At 40.3% G+C, this 19,182-nt stretch overlaps 1 protein-coding gene across 3 annotated transcripts in view; it reads right to left on the minus strand.

Moving 5' to 3' along the window:
- Positions 1–19,182, minus strand: part of LOC146694268 (roundabout homolog 2) — a 103,010-nt gene that overhangs the window by 42,387 nt on the left and 41,441 nt on the right. For all 3 annotated transcript variants that reach the window (XM_085430360.1, XM_085430359.1, XM_085430358.1), the window contains exon 2: positions 17,510–17,836. In XM_085430360.1, coding sequence (XP_085286486.1) covers positions 17,510–17,836 — 327 coding nt within the window. The remainder of the gene's footprint in view (positions 1–17,509; positions 17,837–19,182) is intronic.

Here is a 19,182-nt window from a genome sequence, read left to right on the forward strand (position 1 = left end):
TTTAATGAATCATATTTCATAACTTTAAATACAAATATAAATTGTCAATTTTAAAATCATATGCATGTTTTGCAAACAAAGTTATTTGCATCCATTAACTTTTTACCCTTTTTTAAAATAACCATTTCAAACTATTTACAGAACAATCAGCTGTTCTGCATTCAATAAGATGCCACACAAATTATTTGTGCCACTCCAAAAAATAATTTCTGTCCACTGTAAAGGAGAACATCACAGCCTGCAGGTCTGACAGCAGCAAAGTGTATCACTCCTCCTGTTTCTACCTGGAGACAGCAGTTGCCTCATTGTTCTGACACACAACACAAAACTATCTACAACACTACACACTAACTACACAAGACAACACATTAACTACACACTCCAAACACGCTAAACGTCACAAATCTCTCACATCTCAAAACACAATTTAAAAACTGGTATATATCACCTTGTTGCTTTGTCTTTAAGTGGTCATGTGACTGGCCGACTACTTTATTCTTCCTCAGTCAAACAGCAGCACTCATGCGACTGTTTTGCCCCCTTAGCTCCAGGTGTTGTGCTAGACAGTGATCGTGATTACCGTCCGCGGGAGCGCGCGCAGCAGCTTAAAGCTGTAGCGCCCAGATTACTTACAGCTACTTCCGTGCAACTGATATAAGATGCGGTTGAAAAACAGTAACGGACAGCATTTTCTTGTTACTAACTGTAACGATAGGAATAGTAATTAGTTAGATTACTCGTTACTGAAAAAAAGTAACGGCGTTACTGGTCAACCATCACTGGTCAACATACAGTTAAAGTTGAGTGTCGAGCACTGGTAGCATCATTGGTTATATTCATTAGGTTTAAAGTCTCCATTCATTAGGTGGTTGACATCCACGAGTAAACCACTGGTGGTTGTCAGGGGGGTCATACATCCTTAACTCTGATGCAATGGTAGAGGAAACACTAAGTAATAAGTTTGCCTGCTGCAAGTCAAGAGAACATAATATCCCAGTGGCCATCACTTGCATATCAGAGCTAATCTCTTGCTTTTTTAGAGGTTATTTCAAAAACCTTTGGTCGTTTGTAAGTATTTGCAATCCCACTATTAGAATACTAAAACCCTCTTATCTCGGTTGAAAATATTTTGCCTCTTGGATTGTTAAATTAATACTTTTCAAGGTGTTTTTTTTTTTTCATTTGTTCAGAATTATAGCATAACACTTTTGCAATCTTTTTCTACTCCTGTTATTTTTTGCATGAGTGGCTCCATAGTAGTAGTAGTTCACACATTCACTTAACAAGCAAAAAGTCATTCAAGAATTCAAGAAGAAAAGACACAAATCCCTTTGGGGTTGTGTCATGAAGGGCAGCTAGTGTAAAGATCTGCCAAAACAAACTTGCAGAGCTAAAAGTTGCTTTTCTCTGTGTTTTTATAGATTGCTTCTGGTTTATTAACTTGCAGAATAAATATGTTTCAGTCTGGACCTAAAATAAGCATACCTTGCTATTCAACAGCTTATTAATGAAATATCATTATGTGTGTTTTTAAAAAAGAAATTATATTAAAATATTAATTTCTTTAATCTGAAATGACTTGCAGCTTTTTTCACTTGTGTGAAAATTAAGATTGGCAGAACTTTAAATTTCCAATAAAACTGGTTTTCACTGTAAACTGTTGAGCTGCAGAAAGTGGTATATGGAAGCTAGTGGCGTCTTTAGTCACTGAGAATTGTGACATTTCTGTAAGCCACCTTAAATCGACTTGCACTTAGTTTATTCTCAGCCAATTACTCTGAGTACCTGACTAAATCTATGCAACATTAATTATCCACCAGCATGCCTGACAGGTCCGTGTTGACATGGTAGCCCTGGCCTTTTAATACAGCATCAATATTCAGATCCACTGGGCTTGAATAAAATCTCATTTGAAATCACTTTATCCCAGCTGTTTAAAGACGGAAAATCATTTCTCACTCTTGTTCAACAGGCACGATTGTCTTGGGGTAATCAGCAATAAATATTCAATACTTAGTCAAGTGCCAGACAGTCAATTCATTTACCTTCTCTGCCCATCTCTCTTTAACTCAGGCTGTATTGTAACTAAATTGCATTGAAAACAAAGAGGAAGTTTACCCTCTTTACCGACTGAAATCATTTTTTTCCCCCAATTTCTTTTTGTTTCATGCTACGAGATTTGAAGTGAGAAGTCTTTTGGAAATTAAGACTTCTGACCCCTTTGACATCATCAAATTTCTCATTTACCATCAGTGATATACTAATTATTATTCACAGTCAATCAATGCGGTACAGAAGCTCTTTATGTATCCACGGACCAAAGATCTGCTACAAAGAAAAATACCCTCCACAAAATTCCCAACACAACATTTGGGAACTTCAGCAAAACCAAACACAAAGAAAGAAACACAATATTATATATAGACCAAAACTATCATATGTGTAGATACAATATATACATGGTGTTTAATATGAGGTATGTACAAGTTGGCTCTGTTGTCGCTCTTCATTCCTGGATGAGTGCAGCTTACGGCTGTGGATCATTGGTTGTGTCTGCCTCTTATTAGTGCACCAACCCAGCATCTTGGATAGGAAGCATATAGGGACTAGCTTTGCTCTTGATCCAGAAAGGTCTGCAGCACTCTGCCAGTGTGGCCTGGGCACAATATCCTGCTGCAGGGCATGGTCCGTGGCAGGTCGCGATCTAGTCATGATCATTATGTTTTTTAATTGTGCTGTTTGAATTTTGTTTTCGTGTTCCTCAACATGAATTTCCCAATTATTTTGTGTCCCCTGAACATCAGTATAGTTTCATATGTACTCATTAAAAGGCAAAAAAAAGAGTCCACATTTAGTGGTTGGATGTTTGGTGGAGGAGTAAGCTCTGTTGGCTTTCATGCCTGTTACATAAGTTCAAGTCATACTTTTTTTTTAACAAATGTGCAGTTCGGTTAAGTTTAGCTGTTAAACGATTTGGTTAGATTTAGAAAAATACAATACGTTTTCACTTCGTTTAAAACTTTTTTTTCCCTTGCTGCCATGCAATCATCTCTCGGCTGCTTCTGGAAACCTGCTTCTGACACAAAACATGTTTCCTATTGAAATGCATTACTTATAAATTTGTGTTCAATTACATAAAAAGTTATTATTCATGTCCATGAAGCTGAAAAAAGGCACAACTTCAGGTTGGAGCACCTCACCTTGGTACCTCTGGTATTGCTAAGAGCAATCAGATCAAAGATGGTATTCTTTTTTCCCACTCCTATGTGGTATTGACAATGGTATCAAGTATTTTCTTTGGTATCAGCAATGACTTTGAAATACTGGCATCATGACAACCTTTGGTCTGAGTCTACTGCTTAAAAATGCAGTAAACTGAACAAATTCTGAGGCGTACGAGTGAGCTCATTTGTGTTCAATAAACAAATTACCAATCCCACCACTGACTAAAAGCAATCAGCGTGAATTGAAAACTACTCACAGAATATGTCTGGGTTTTCTAAGATATTAAAATGGATGGAGTACAACCAAAAACGATATTTCTTACAACAGTCTGTTCATCAAATAACCCTGAAGCTGCTCACTTGGCTGCATATTTGAAATGCTTTGCAGAGCTGAAGGGCTAATTGAAAGTGCTGCATTATTTTTAGACTTCAGTCTGCAAGGCCTGGTGAGATAGGAGCACTGAGGCCTTTGTTTCACTGCCACAGTGACTGAAGTGAAAAAGTTATGGGCAAGGAGCTAATCCCTGAACTGTACATATGCACACACACACACACACACACACAGACATGAGTTCGCACAGAAAGCCCATGCACGTACACACCTTTAGCATTTAAGTCCTAGAGTCCCCAGGCACAGTCTCACAGAAAGTGGGACATTTGAGGGTCGAAACGAACGCCAGAGAGCAGAATTTCTGCCATCATTACCCCCAAACACTACAACACAAGCTCCAAAATGTTCTTTGAAGTTCAAGTTAATGTGATCCTTCCTTGCTCTGACTTTAAAGGCTGCCATGCCAAACAGTTTCCCATGGATGTTTGTATGCAATGACGGTCCCACCATGAAATCGACAAACTTCTTCAGAAACACAGATGAACCGCATCTCCTGAGGGGCTGCTGTCCCTAATATAACTTCTCAGACATAATGCGACTGGGTCTAGCAAGCAATCTTCCAAACCAGGCCCCACACTCTCTCCTCTATCCATTCACACTGGGCTCAGACAAGCAGTGTGGTTACTGCAGGGCAGTTAAGAGTTGACCCTGCCTCTGCTCAGACAAATCCTCATATTCCCCAAGGCACTTTCTGTCAGCTTAGACAATACAAAAGCAGACCTAAATGACTTTTGGTGGTATATTCTTTTATGTGCTGAGTATTCCAGGAGCGCCCGTTCATTTCAACTACTTTAATATTTCAGGGATATACAGATTAAGAGACTTAATCTCCCCGAAAATATTCATCACTTGATTTTTAAGTGATATTATAGACTTGAGCAGATGAGAGCTAAACACTGCAGAAAGGCCATCTGTTAATGTTTTTTTGGAAACATGAACAATAGCGATTAATCATATGAAAATGCCTTTGTATTGCATATTGTATATGGATGACTAGCAGTCCATGGATTCTTTATACGCAGCGGCTGAAAAAAAGCAACACATGACGCGTGAGTGTGACAGACAGGAGAGTGGGGGGGGGGGGATCTGCAGAGGTTTTGTGCAAAACATGAGGTGACAGCGAGTGTGGGAAGGAGACACAGTAGACAGCATTGGCCTTGACAGATGTGTGAACGCACAACTAGCTCTGTGTTTTCATGGCTGACAGGTAGGAGGGTGGACAGAAGGGTAAAAGGTCAGCAGCAAGCGCACATTTCGGAGAGTTGCAGACGACCCGCTGCTTGACTTCGATTGTTCTTTTATTCCGGAGAGCAGAAAAGCCGTTAGGGAGGTGGTCTAATCCCATTGCTGTGATACTGCCCTGTCATAGCTAATGGAGACTTTGCCTACAGCGAAGAGAGATTGCTTTAATCCACCCATTGTCTGATGGTGTTGATGGGTGATGAGAAGGCACTCCAGGGCAAACAGCCATTATGACAAAGACTTGGTCATGAATCCTTCCATTTTCCAAAAATGCAATGCTGTTTCAATTACAAATCGGCACTGAGTGAAGACATTTTTGCAATATTAGTAATCCCTGACAGGATTCATATAAATCATGCCAGTGGTTCATATTTGCACAACTGCATATTAAAATTTAGCCTGACTGATTTCATGCACCAAAAAACAAATATTCTATAAACTGTATTCATCAGAGATAATACCTGCACATTCTTTATGCTGAAAGGAAAACAGAAAGCAGGAGAAGCCAAGAAGCAAGATGCAAGCAGAACTTTGATTCCTTCATAATCCCTCATCAGGAGTAAGAGGAACATCTGGCTCTAAAGCCTTTTAAGCAAGTTTTATTTTTTTATTTGTCCTACTTTATTCTAATCCTGGCACACCATGTGACTTTCTCCTTGCCGAGACAGCCAGACATTCACATTCATGATTTCTAAATAGGCACAACTACTACTCCCCCCCCCCCCCCCCCCCTGTTTTTCTTTCTTTCTTTTTTAAGCAAAAAAAGCTGCTTTGGAAGAATAAGGGAATGGATTTCAGTCCACTCCTACCGTCTCATTATTCTGGTTTTTCAACAGGCAGGCAAGGCAGCCGGTTACTGGCAGCACTACGGTGAAAAGAGACGGAAAAAAGGCAGAATTATGACTGCTGTTGGCATTTCGCAGCTGTGCACGTTCCTTACTACAAGGTACTCTGGAAGAGAGCAACAGCAGCTACACAAAAACCATAACTTCTGGACCACAGGTGCAAAAAATGCATAGTATAATATAAAAATAATTACTTAAACAGCAAATTTGCATCAAATAGGAATAGTCCTGAAGACAGAACTCTAAATTTTTAGATAATTTTAATGAATTATGGATAGATCTCATGGTTCAGTGAAGCCAGCAGTCATTTCTGCTACACTTTACATATTCATCTCTTTTGTGTGAATCAAGGCCACAACTTCTTCTTTTTTTTCCTTTTTTTTTTTGCCTATCCCATTTGGTTCTTTAGCCGTCAGAATTGTTGTCTGAAGACCAACAAGGATACCCAATGGATTTACTTTGCCAAATGGATCATCACGGCCTTGCCGTATTGGTCCATTTGATCAACCTTTGTTGTTATTGTTTATTTTATTTTATTTTCAGTTGTTACAGACGGGACAGACATGACTGAGGGATAGGAAAGGGAGATTGAAAGATGAAGGAAAAGAAAAACAGAAGGGAAGAGGGACAGTGAGAAAGGGCACTTAAAAAGGGAAAGAGAAAAAAAAATCTCCTGGATCACCTGTTGAGAGAAAAAGAAGAGAAAACAAGCAAAAAAACCAAAAAACAGAGAAACATACTAAACACAACACCATCACGTTAATCTAGCTAAGTGTAAATAGCAGTAAATACTAAATATTGAATGTTGTTGTGTAGCAAGCAGGACCGACAGCACATAATGTGCTTGGAAATAGCAGCCAATAAAGGTGTAGTTTATGTCTATGAACAGTGAACACCCGTGTGCACACCTGTGTGGATCAGAGCGCTTGTATTCAAAAGGTTTCCCCATGTAATGGTCTGCTAGAGGATGTAGGGAGCTATAGCCTGTCCCCCAGGGCATGAAGCACACTGTTCCAAAAAATAGTACCGTAATGTCAAAGTATCTTACTGTATATTTTACAGTTTTGTACTGTCTTTCTAGAATATCATTAAATTTACATAAGTAGACTGTGATTTTACATGTCAAAGGTAAAATAACATAACATCAACATAACATAACATAACATTTTGTAAATATATTTTTTGTACATATGCATATTTAGATTGTTAAAATACATTCAGAAATGTATCATGATTTCACAAATATTTGTCTGTTATTTGAAAGATCGAACTGTTGAATTCAAATGTAATGCTATGGAAAAGTATATAACATGATTCCTATAAGCTTGTGTTACATCACATAAGTATTATTATCATTGCTATTTAGGGCGATTGTGGTTCAAGAGTTGGCAGTTCGAGCCCCGGCTCAGACACTCTCGGTATTGTGTCCGTGGTCAAGACTCTTCACCTACTGGTGATGGCCAGAAGGGCTGATGGTGCAATATGGCAGAAAAGGCAGAATCCCATGTAAAATTAGCGCAACAAACTCTATTTTCATTACTGAAAATAACCATATTTTCATGGGAAAGTTATTTTCTGTTATTTTACCGTAGTATTTTGGCGCCCCAGCTGCTGGAATATTACCGTTTTTTTAACAGTGCAGGCATGGAGGAGATCCAGCCTCCAGACATCCAGAGGCCCCAGAGCGTGAGAGCCCAAGGAGGACCACCGGAGGGGCATCCATGCCACCCTCCTGGAAAGAGCCCCAGATGAGGGGTCACCCAGTAGCCATGGAGCAGAAGCCAGAGGGGGCTGCAGTGGCGTGCCCGCCAGCTCTGCCAGCAGCCAGCTGTGCCAGAGTGAACCGAGCCGCAGGCCCAGAGGCCGGAGGCCCGAGGGCCACAACTTCAAGTGTTCTACTATAGAAACCTCTTTCTTAGAGTTTCTGTGGAAACATGAGCTCTGCAAAGAAAACCTGTTACATCTTAAAATGGCTAGTAGCTAATGTGATCAGGCCTTTTTCTTCTACTGGAAAGTACTGCAACAACAACAATGGGGTAATGACCCCGAACAGTTTTCAAAAGGTGTCAAATTGAAAAGCTAAGTCTTTAATTGTATATCCAAACTTCGGTTTTAGTAGTTCTAGCAGGGAAATTATTTTAACATTTTAAGAGCACACCACTTATAGCTGATTCTCCAAATCATGTTGGAGTACATGCCTTCATTTCTGAGCCATCATTCACACGCTGCTTCTAAAATTAGAGGCTGAATAAGGACCAGAACACACGTCAGTGATGTACTAGGCTCAAAATCCATTATAATTCACAAGTTACTGCAACTAAATGTTACCTTGACCTTGAGCAATATTTTGGTGAATACCTATTAAGTGATCACTATGTGCAAGTTTGATTAGATTCTGACCAATGCTACAGGAGCAGTAGCAATTCTTATTAACTGTGGGTGGATGGAGCCTCGACCGGATGAGCTAAATATGGAGAAAAATCTTTTTACTGATCAACTGATCAAAATAGGATCGAGATTAAAATCCATTATCCTGTTGCATTTCCAGTTTACTCATTAGCAAAACAATGTTTAAACATTAAAACATACAACACTAGCATGCTTTAACTAAGTATTAACAGCTTAGTTATAGAAAGGTTTTTTAACAAATGAAAAACTGGAACAACGACACATTTATAAGGAGATTTCAGCCTCGGTTTCAGAACTGCTGCTGTTACACAATTGTTCGATAGATATTTGCTAGCATTAGTTTCTAACTGCTAGCATAGCCTGCTAAGATAGCTTCTTAGCACAGCTCACACAGAAACGTTTGTATCTCAGTGCAAATAGATTTCACTAATGTTGTTATGTTTTCCCCTCTAGTGGACATGTTTCAGTGCACTCTGTCTCTGTCCCATCAGTTGCAACCAGCTGCAGAATACTCATTTAGTCACGTGGTCACATGTCTGCAAAATCTCAATATGAAAGTAAAGCCTACATCATTTTTCAGTTAAATTGCCATCCTGTAGCAACTACTCAGTATTTGTTGAGGAATTTATGAATTTCTATTTCAAATTTGTACTCATAGTAGGGAATGTGAATAGATTATGTGCACCTTGGCATAAGCTACTTCCAGTGGGGAAACTCCTGTAGAGCGCTTCGTTTCAGGTGTGATATTCGCTCCTTGTTTACGGTCGGTTTTTCCAAAACAAATCAACCAAATGGATGAATCAAGCGGCGATTTACATTTCTCAAGATGTCTTGGGCATTTACCGAATATATCTGTAGATGATGTTCGTCGATGTGTCGATATTTTCCCCCGCCCCTCAGAACAAAAGAGAAAAAGGATTCAAATTTTATATTTCTCAGCGTTTGTATACAGTGGTCCCTCGTTTATCGCGGGTGTTATGTTCTAAAAATAACCAGCGATAGGTGAAATCCGCAAAGTAGCCAACTTTATTTTTTACAATTAGATGTTTTAAGACCGTAAAGTCCCTCACTACACACTTAATACACTTTTCTCAGACAGGCATGAACATTTTCACACTTTTCTCTCTTGTTTAAAACTCTAAAGTTCAAAACTTTGTAGAAAAATAAGTCCAGTATTATAGAATGAAACCAAAGATCAAACCCTGTTTTCAGTTCCAGAACACGGAATAGAGCAGCTGCGAGAGAATTCAACGTCAATGAATCATTAATGAATCAATGAATCAGCGATCGATGTAGCGATTCTGTACTGTACAGGAGAGACGGCACAGAGGAGATGGACAGTGGTCTGCAGCTGATCAGGACGCAGAACACAATGAGCTGTTAAAAAAAATGCTGTGTTAAGTGTGTTCTTGGCTAACTGATATCGACATAACGGGAGAAACATTTGACTGTTGTTCACCTGTAGATTGAATACTGAACATTTGCCTGTTTAAATCATAAGAACTGTCACTATACAGAGATGTGCTTCTGAATCTGGACAATGTGTCTTCTCATTTTGTAACGCAATTCTGCTTATGTTGAGTGATGTGTAAGGACAAGAAAGACATTGTGGACAAAACAAGACACCTCCCATAATCTTTAGTGACAATATTGTAGTTAGTTAAATGGTCTGATTGTTCAAATCTGTATTTTCTTTGATTGTGGAAAAATAATGTGTGCCCCAGTCTCCAAAAATGACATAGTTCAGGAAGCGTAGTTATTCCTCCGTTACACCACAAGAGGGAGTATCCCCTAAAATGAGCAGCTCTAGCGGGAGTAAAGAAGCCAGCCACTACCCATAAGGCAGTGCGCCTATAAGCGTTGTGTGAGACTGCAAAAGTGTGTAACGTTGTGCTATGTCCATGTATATAATTGTAGGTAAGCAGATACAAGATGGTAAATAACTTAAAATGTATCTACAGATGAGTCCACGGGGTTGCAGAGAATGTGGGAAAGTTGGCCGTTAATCCCCACTATGTGTTATTAGTGTATAAGTTATTGGTAGCGATGTGAATTAGCCGTGATGCTAACGATTAGCAGCAGCTAGATCTGATTCATTAGTTTGTGCGGAAACCTCGTGGCACTTTTGTGGATTTATACCTGTACCGGGCTGTAATCACAGCAGATATAGACTGGTGGATCACACTATCTTTTGTTTATGTTTATTCCATTGTTACACTGTAAGAAATATTAGTGATTTGTAGTGATGGCCAAATGAAGCTTTCCGAAGCACTGAAGCTTGTATTGAAAAGCGGTTCATTACTCGAAGCTTTTCAACACAGTCCTCTCCGGTGACATCTGGTGGTGAAAATTTTGAAGAGCAGCTTGAATCTGCAAAATAAAACGGACTGCTCAATTATCACTGCTCACTCAAGAGTGGAGTTCTCTCTGATATTGGGCCACCGTTCCGTTGCTTTGAACATGTAATTGGTTTTGTTTTCTCGATTGGGGGGCTGAAAAAAATGTAATGCGTATTTGCGTAATACATTTTGATCAATAAACTTTCCCTATTTAAACATGCACTATGGTGGCCTTTCTTTGCTCATAACTCCTTGATGTTGGTAAATACAATAAGTGAGCAATATATATAATATACATATGATAATGCACAGCACATTATGGAGTATGCCCCTGCTGTGAAGTCCTGCCTCCATCTACTTGTCGTTTAATCACTGGACAGCTGGACAGGTTCATACAAAATATTAGATTAGGCCAATTGTCCTATACATATTTTTGACCTAGGGGTGGGATTGATTGTGAACTGGAAAGGGAAAATGCTTAGGAAGCTGAGTACGGCTGCATCGTCACTGATTTGTAGAATCATTTTGATTCGATACAGGATCCGATTCAATTTGATTGGAATCTGGAAAGTTTTGCCTCAGTCAGAAATATTACAAGTCTGATCATTTAACAGTATATATCCATAATTTCGTGTCTATTAAAAGAAAGCTGACACATGTGAGACTTAATTAGAGATGTAAACAGAGAGTTATGAAACCTGCAGCTGCAGAAGCCAGCGAAGAAAAAAGAGGCAAACACAGCGCGGACCTGACGACACATCAAAATCTGACTCTGACGCGTCGGGTCCGCGCTCTGTGTTCACGTTTGTATGCAGAATCCGTAAACCTGCTCCCAGTTACTGTTTTAGCTGCATGGTGTTTGACGACATGTTGTGAGGTTTAACCTGAGATGCTGGCGTTTCAGGCATAATAACGTTAATTTACAAATCGACACGGGATTTTAATGAATCAATATCACTTTATTCAATTTAGCATGGATTGTAATCAGAAAAGCGATAATCAAAACCCACCCCTAATCAAGAACTTGCAAAGTAAAAACATGATCAATGTAAGGTAGCCCTTTTGTTATTTACAGTTAAAAAGAGGATTAGTGTTACTGTGCGCTGGCTGAGTCTGTTTCTTTTCTTAGAAATAGTTTCTCCTGCCCTGGAGAAAATCCACTTGCATGGAACAGAAGAGGCTGTGGAGTGCAGGAACTACACTGCAAGTTGGTAGATATGCAGGTATTCCTGGGTCCTGCAGACTATCACCTAAAAACAATAAACAAAATGATTTTCTAAACTGTGTAGCAATGTAATGTACGTATAGTGTCAAATACATTTTTGTAGTCTTCATTAGCTTTAATTCACATGGAAGTGTTCCTAAAGTCATATGCTGTAATGATATTTACATTATGAAAACATGATTTTGGACATTTCAAGTTTTTCACTTCGGCAGATAAAATGAATTGAGCAAAATCAACTCAAAATATTCCCACACGCCAGAACGTCCTCTCTTCCTCGCTGGCTCCATATCTGTCAGTGGAATGATCACCTCGTCGCTATCTGTCACCATCAACACACTCCACGAATCCCGTGGATGATTCACTTCCTTATATCTGTTTGAATCAGGTACCGAAGCAGTTACGTGCGTAATGAAGCTTCGGACGTCACTGGTCACGTGACTTTTGCCAAACGAAGCAAGCCTCGACACAGTGCTTCTGAACCAGTGTGTTGTTTTTTTCGACACACGCTCCGGAGCGTCAGCTTCAAGCGGGCCATCACTAGTGATTTGAGTTTAAAGACTACCCATAAGGCAGTGCGCCTATAAGAGTTGTGTGAGACTGCAAAAGTGTGTAACGTTGTGCTATGTCCATGTATATAATTGCAGATGCAGTAAAGGCGAACTCACAAAGCCACACTGGTTTCAATTCATTTTAATCCAAGTGTGCAACAGATGTAAACAACCAATCGATGTACACGCTTCAATCGTCAAAATTGATCATTTGATTTTTTTATGACACAGCAGTGGTGAGTGTTCCCACCTCTGCTCTTCGTACCTTAACGCGATCTTTCAGTTTTCGTGTTTTGGACATGATTTTGGAGTCCATCTTCGCAGTAGTGATTGACCGCAAAATAAAGCTACCGGAAATGTACAACCCTACATCCAGTCTTAAAACGGGAAGTTAGCATTTTTTCGTGCACAGGGTCTATTTCTGTGCATGTAGACAACAACGGATTTGCAATTTTCATTGGATTTTCACAGTTCATGCCAACTTTAACCCATTCATTTGCAAATTGATGGCACACTGACTTGATCACAAAGTTGTTCTGAAGACAGCACCTGACTCCATGTAATTGCACACCTGGTCCCAAACTTCAAAGCCATCATTTTAAAAGTAACAATATCACAAGTTCATTGGCCACAACCACAGGCTCCAACCACAGTCTTCCCTAATTTGACTGCAGAACAGATGGGCAAAATATCAGTCCCTGAACCATTTCAAACCAACCTTCAAACTAAACTATCTAAAGAGCGTTATGCTAAGAAATAATTAAATTCAGTTATTCAATTTGTGACACTCTGGAAAGAAATGTCGCCCACATAAAATGCAAATTGGTGAGTGACAGCAAATTATTAGCTGTCTTTTTTTATTATTTTACATGTTTTTGGCAGCCTTTAGTCTTTATTTGACCGTGCACAGCAGAGACTGACAGACAAGAGAGCAGGGAAATGACATGCAGTTAGAAGCCGCTAGGCCCTGAACCAGCAATTCTGTTCCTAAGGGCTTTTTAGCCCATGTGATATGTACCCTGCCACTGGGTCGCGCCCATAGTCAGCTCTCTTAACACATCCATGGTTTCCCCTGGGAAGAAGCATTGCATGAATGAAACCAACCACAGCGGAAAAAATGTGGAAAAATAATAAAATGGAAATGTGCTTCACCCCAGTGTCAGCAAACAAATACTTCTGTGAAAGAATTTAAACGTATCAGTGTGAATGAACAGAAAGATGAAACAATGGGCACAATGTTAAGCATCTCTAATTTAGTTTTCTGTGATCAGCTAGAATTTAATTTGTAGCAGTGGTGCTCTGAAAAAATGTGGCTTACGTTCCAAAAATGTTTCCAAATATGATTCACGTGGGCTTCTACAAGTCTTCGAGCCCTACAGTTATCCACGACACCCTGCAGTTCAGAGGAATAAGAACAATTTGCCCAAGTAGTTCAAGCAAAAGTACGGCATGTGGCTAGTGCACTACAGATAAAAGTCTTAGTCATGCAGCCAAATGCATTATGCATCATTCACCGGCAATAAATGAGTAATTAATGTGGTGAAAACCAGGTTAGTGTCAGCACTCCTGCTCCCTGTTCTGAGCTGCAGCATTCACACAGATGCATCCGTATTCATTTCTGCTCAGTGGGAGGTTTAAGCTCTTCCTCCTCCCACCTGTTGTCTCTCAGACTCCTGCCACCGAGCCACAACCGACACACATTTCTGCAAGGCCACCAGCTTAAAACTGGCCTCTCATTAACACTGCAGACTCCCCCCGCCCCCGATGCCAGTGCTAATTGGGTCACTATTTACCCCACAGTCAGCACAACCTCACACAGACGGGAGGGGGAATCCAAGACCACCATCATGCTGTCCTAGCATATGCCCTGGTAGGCTGCAGGCACTGAGATTAGAGCAAAACAGGCACTTATTAATACTGTTAGTCACTCAGTGCCTGCAGGTGAATCATCCCTTCACCAGTATGACTGCACTGTAATCAGCAGCACACAAAGCTACATTTATTATCAGCAACTCAAAAGAGGCAATATGACAGCCTTATATCTCCTCCCAGCTTGGATATCTGCATTACTTGCAGACACTTATGGTTGTCAATATGCAGGATATCTGCGGAGGCTGTCCCTATTTTTGGACCCAAGCCACAGATGAGGTCAGCCAGCCGTGAGCGCTCACACACACACACTGCTGGAAAAGAAGCCTCAGTATGGAGGCAGATAAGGCCTTGCTCAAATTGCTGTTTTGTGTTTTTTAACGAGGACAATTCAACCTTGCTAATCTGTTAGGCTCCTTCCCCTAATCAACCCACTGACTAATCCATTTTCTCGTGCCAAAGAGAGCCGCAGTTCAGCCCAGGGCCGAGCCACGCCGGCGCAACGAGGAGAGGGGGAAGACAATGCCACGTGTCCTTGACGGGGGAGAAAAAATAACAGACACGGCTCCATGAGGGAGTCTTTTTTTCTACTTCAGTGCACTTCCACCAACAGATGAGGAAGCTCACACTCTGTACTGCTCAGCAGCAAGCTAATAAATAACAAAGCTTTAAAGGCATACTCTCCTGATCTTGTTTGTACACACTGACTCTGAGGTGAGGAGATGGCAATCTAACTGCCACAGAGAAGTCCAGTACAGCCGACATAAACATTTATCAGTGCAGCCCCAACAGAAAAGATGAGTAATGCCTTATCTTCTGTATCGGCTGTAAAAATCCTCATATTTCACCACTTCCGATTGCTCAAATATGAGGAGTTTGACGAAATGACATTTGAAGACGTGAACTTAGATTTAGGAAATTGTAATGGGGAATTTTCTGGCATTTCCTTCACTAAATGTTAAATCCATTAAGACAGAAAAGGGAGGGAGAGTAATTAGCAAATAATGATTATCTACATTTTTTTATTTTTTTGGCTCAGGTTTTCCTTAAGTAGTTTGTAGACTTGAACTATAGCAACATAATGATCTTATTTTATCAAAGCATAATTTATGTCAGCCTGGCATTATTTCCTAAAATTTGGCTCCATGGGTCATGCTGGGTGTATGCTTGCTTGCAATTACCAAAATGGCCAATCAGTGCTGCTAATTTCAGTCACAATTGTTTGAGAAGCTGCGGGGACCTTGCACTTTGAAAACCAACAGAAGCACAATTCAAAGCCACGTTACAGGAACCATGCCAGGCTGAAATCAGCTACAAACACCCTTTATAATAGTATTTATCAACCCAGAAATGCTTTATTAGGAGACTGACTTTAGTACGTACCAATTTCTCTAATTCTATCACATACAATTATAATGTTTGTACACATAATCATACGTATTGTAATTTTTTTTTTTTTTTTGGATTAATTCCTCTAAATGGTGAGGTCTCACAAAAAAAAGGAGTGAGAAACGTGATGACCTCCTTGATGGTTCTGGGCGCTTCGGCTCTCAGACAAAAGTCTCATTCACAGTGATCTGTAGACACAATAGTGTCAGAGTATAAGAAGCATGGCAAACATACAACCATGCATCTCCTGAACAGTTACATTCATCTCCGTAAGTGAGCAGATAATTGCACTTTTTTGTAATGTTGGCCTCCGTACACAACTACACTGTTCTAAATTAAGCAATCAAGATCTGATTGAAGCGCAAACTTTCAACTTTGATTCAAGTGATTAAAAAAAAATCTTTTGTTTTTCAGAGACTCAAAAGTAACTGAAGAAACTCAAAAAAATGTAAAATATAATAGTTGTTCTTAATCTCGGATGAAGGTCATTTGGCTGAATCTGAGCAGAGAGTATATCCCTGTACACTACAGAATTCATCCTGCTGCTTCTATCAGCAGTCACAGCATCCATAAACACCGGTGACTCGGTTCCACTGGGAGCCATACATACCCGTGCAGTCACGTCTCCCCCATCATGTTTGACAGATGATGCGATATGCTTCGCATAATGAGCCGTTTGCCTCCTTCATGCTTTTCTCTTCCCATCATTCAGGTACAAGTTTATCTTGGCTTCAGGTGTCCAAAGATTTGTTGCAGAAATGTGCAGGCTCTTATAAATGTTTAGATGTTTGCCTTGTGGTGTGGGTCAACTGAGCATTTTTCAAAAGAATATGTCTTAAAGAGTGTTTGAGGTGTGGAGCTGGAAATTCACAGTGCTTATTATAAATGTTTAATCTTTGGAGAATAGAATTTTTTGCGCAACTTGGAGAAAATTCTAAAAATTTGCTGATTTGCGATGGAATGATACAGCTTTTAGAACAACAGATGCACTCATCAAGACAACGTCTTTTCCAGGGAAATCTTTTCAAAAACTTTTAAGGACAATGCTGAAATTCACATCACAACAGCGTGGCTTCGTAAAGATGAATTTACCTGCCCGCAGCCCAGGCAGAAAACATTTTACACATCATGAAATGAAAAATACAATAAAGAAAAACCGTACTACTGCTACTATCAAATATAACATTTGCTAATATTTTTTGAAGGCACATTTTTCACTGATAACAGCACTAATAAAACACATTTTATGCAGTTATGCAGAAACAGTGCAAGCTGCAGCCAAAGAACGAGCTGTCAAAGATGGGTGTTGTTCTGCAGATGAGTACGGAGTTGGGGGACTGAAGCTTCATCAGCCGCAATGGGTGACTGAGTTTGCCTTCTTTTTAGCAAATGTGTAATAAACAGTTTTGCATCTGTGGAGATTTTGGTCGACACAATAGTGCAGAATGGAGCCACAGATGCATCATTCAATAAATCCAGATGTTTGATTAAAGATGAAATGTCACAAACTCCACTAACTATGGTCAGCATCCACACTCAGCTGCACCCATTACATTATATACCACAGTTTCACTTCCAAAAACTGAAATTATTTTCATGTGTTGTGTATTGTTATATCTTAATATTTATGGATAGTAGCTAAGCTGCCTAATGTGGCACAAAATGATTGCATGCCTGCCTCTTCTAAAAGTGCTATTAAACAACTAACACACACAGACTTCAAGACAAATTGCATCACTGTTGCCAAAGTAGCCAAAAAATAAGGACGAATCCACAGGCCATTACTTATCACTGATTTTAGCTACACCTCAATATTTTTAGAAGTCGCTTCCTACTGTCTGTGTATTTCATGTCATTATTTTTAAGCACCACTTCTCCAGTGAACCTCCACAAAGTTGGCAGGCAGCTGCAAAAAGATCTGGGACACAACTGTGAGGCATCTGTGTACACATAACATACATATCAAGATATAATGCAAAAGGAACCACAAACACTGTTAGCACGATGATCAATAACACAAGGCCTTACCGGCAACTTCCAGTGAAGCGTTGCGACTAATGGCCTCTCCCAGGTAGTTGCGGGCCACACAGGTGTAAACGCCCTCGTCTGGTTTGCTCCGTCGGCCGTGCACGATGCGCAAGAAGAAAAGGGAGCCGCTGGGCAGGAGCATGCGGTGAGAACGCGGGTCATCTTTGTCTGTCTCCACACGTTCACCATCTTTGTACCATTCAATGCTGGGGATGGGGCGGCCCTCTGCCTTGCAGTTGAGGGTGGCAGGCTCCCCCTTGGAGACAATCAAATCCGAGGGGTCCTCCGCAATCCGCGGCGGGCTGTCTTCAAAACGCGGCCGAGACCCTGTGAAGCCGAGATGAAGGTGAGATGTTATCTATCGGGATGACCTGCTGTCATTCATGGAAACAGTTTCTTTGTGAGAGGACAGACAAAAGCAAAACCTTTTTGAAAGGAGAGAAAAAGCTTCTTTCGGAGATGCTTGATAAATTTGTGTGGTGAAGGGGAAAATCATCAGTAATCTCTGTTTGAAGTTCAAAGTAAGATGCTACATTTTCCCACAACAACAACAACCTGTGCGTTTCAGATAAATAAATCAATTTGACATCTATCTGCTCTTTCTATATTCTCTAAACAGCAGGACACAGTGTACATACGCTGCAGAGAAAGCCACCAGCAAAGCCACCGGCAGCACAGAGGATTCAATCAGCCATATGATATGGTAATAGCCAATCTCTGTGTCAGGCATGATAGTGGTAGAGATGATAGCTGGCTGAACGTTGAGTATAAGATAAGGTCTTTGCATTTGAAGGAAAAAGACTAAAGTTAAAGGAAGAAGCTACGCAGACTGACATACTTAGATAACTCCCATATCCCCTTCTCTCTGGGGGATCCATTACTATCTTCGCTCGGTTGTGAGAGAAAGTCACACTTCTTCAGGACCCAAGGTAAGCTTTTAGACCACGACCAAATGTCTCTAACAATGTGCTTCGTTTTAAAAAATGAATAATTCAAAAGACTGCCGCTTTTAGTTCGGTTCTGAGGAGCAGATGGTCTGCCGCTCAAGTTCCCCCAACCACAAAAAAAGGCAGAAAGAAAGAGAGAAAATGAAATGGTCACTGTGCCACTGATTATTGTGCTGCTCTTTCTGAGGCATTATTCTTAGCACATAATCTAGACTGCATGGAAATCCTACATTATCATTGGAGAGGAACAGACAGGACCTAACCTAATGACACACATGCTGCTGCTACATTACACTTAAATCAGGAGGCTTCAGGATAAATCCTCACTTTTAGCTATAAGCAGATTTATGGTTGTTGTGTTTTTTTCATGGGCTGAAGTCGCTGCTATGGCACAAACCTGAAGTAAACATCTAAAGCGCGATCCGAGCACTCGCAGCGCCAGGGTCACAAACCAGGACAGCTCAAAACACTAATGCGGATGTGGATGAATGCTAGCAGAGCCATTAAAATAAGATATGGCACCTTTACTGAGTACTGATGCGAAAACACACTTTGTTTACATATATTATATTGTTATATTATACACAGGATAATATATATTATATTGAAACTGAGACATTGGAACAATATTTGATAAAGGGAGGATCTGCAGCCCAGCGATGTCCTGGTGTTGAACCTTGTTTGCAAGCACATAAAGGATTTCTAATCCCAGATCATGTAATACAG

Source organism: Copadichromis virginalis, linkage group LG14 (assembly GCF_057382275.1).
Source record: "Copadichromis virginalis isolate Kocher_CV1m ecotype Utaka linkage group LG14, C_Virginalis_male_GT1.1, whole genome shotgun sequence".
Classification (NCBI taxonomy): domain Eukaryota; kingdom Metazoa; phylum Chordata; class Actinopteri; order Cichliformes; family Cichlidae; genus Copadichromis; species Copadichromis virginalis.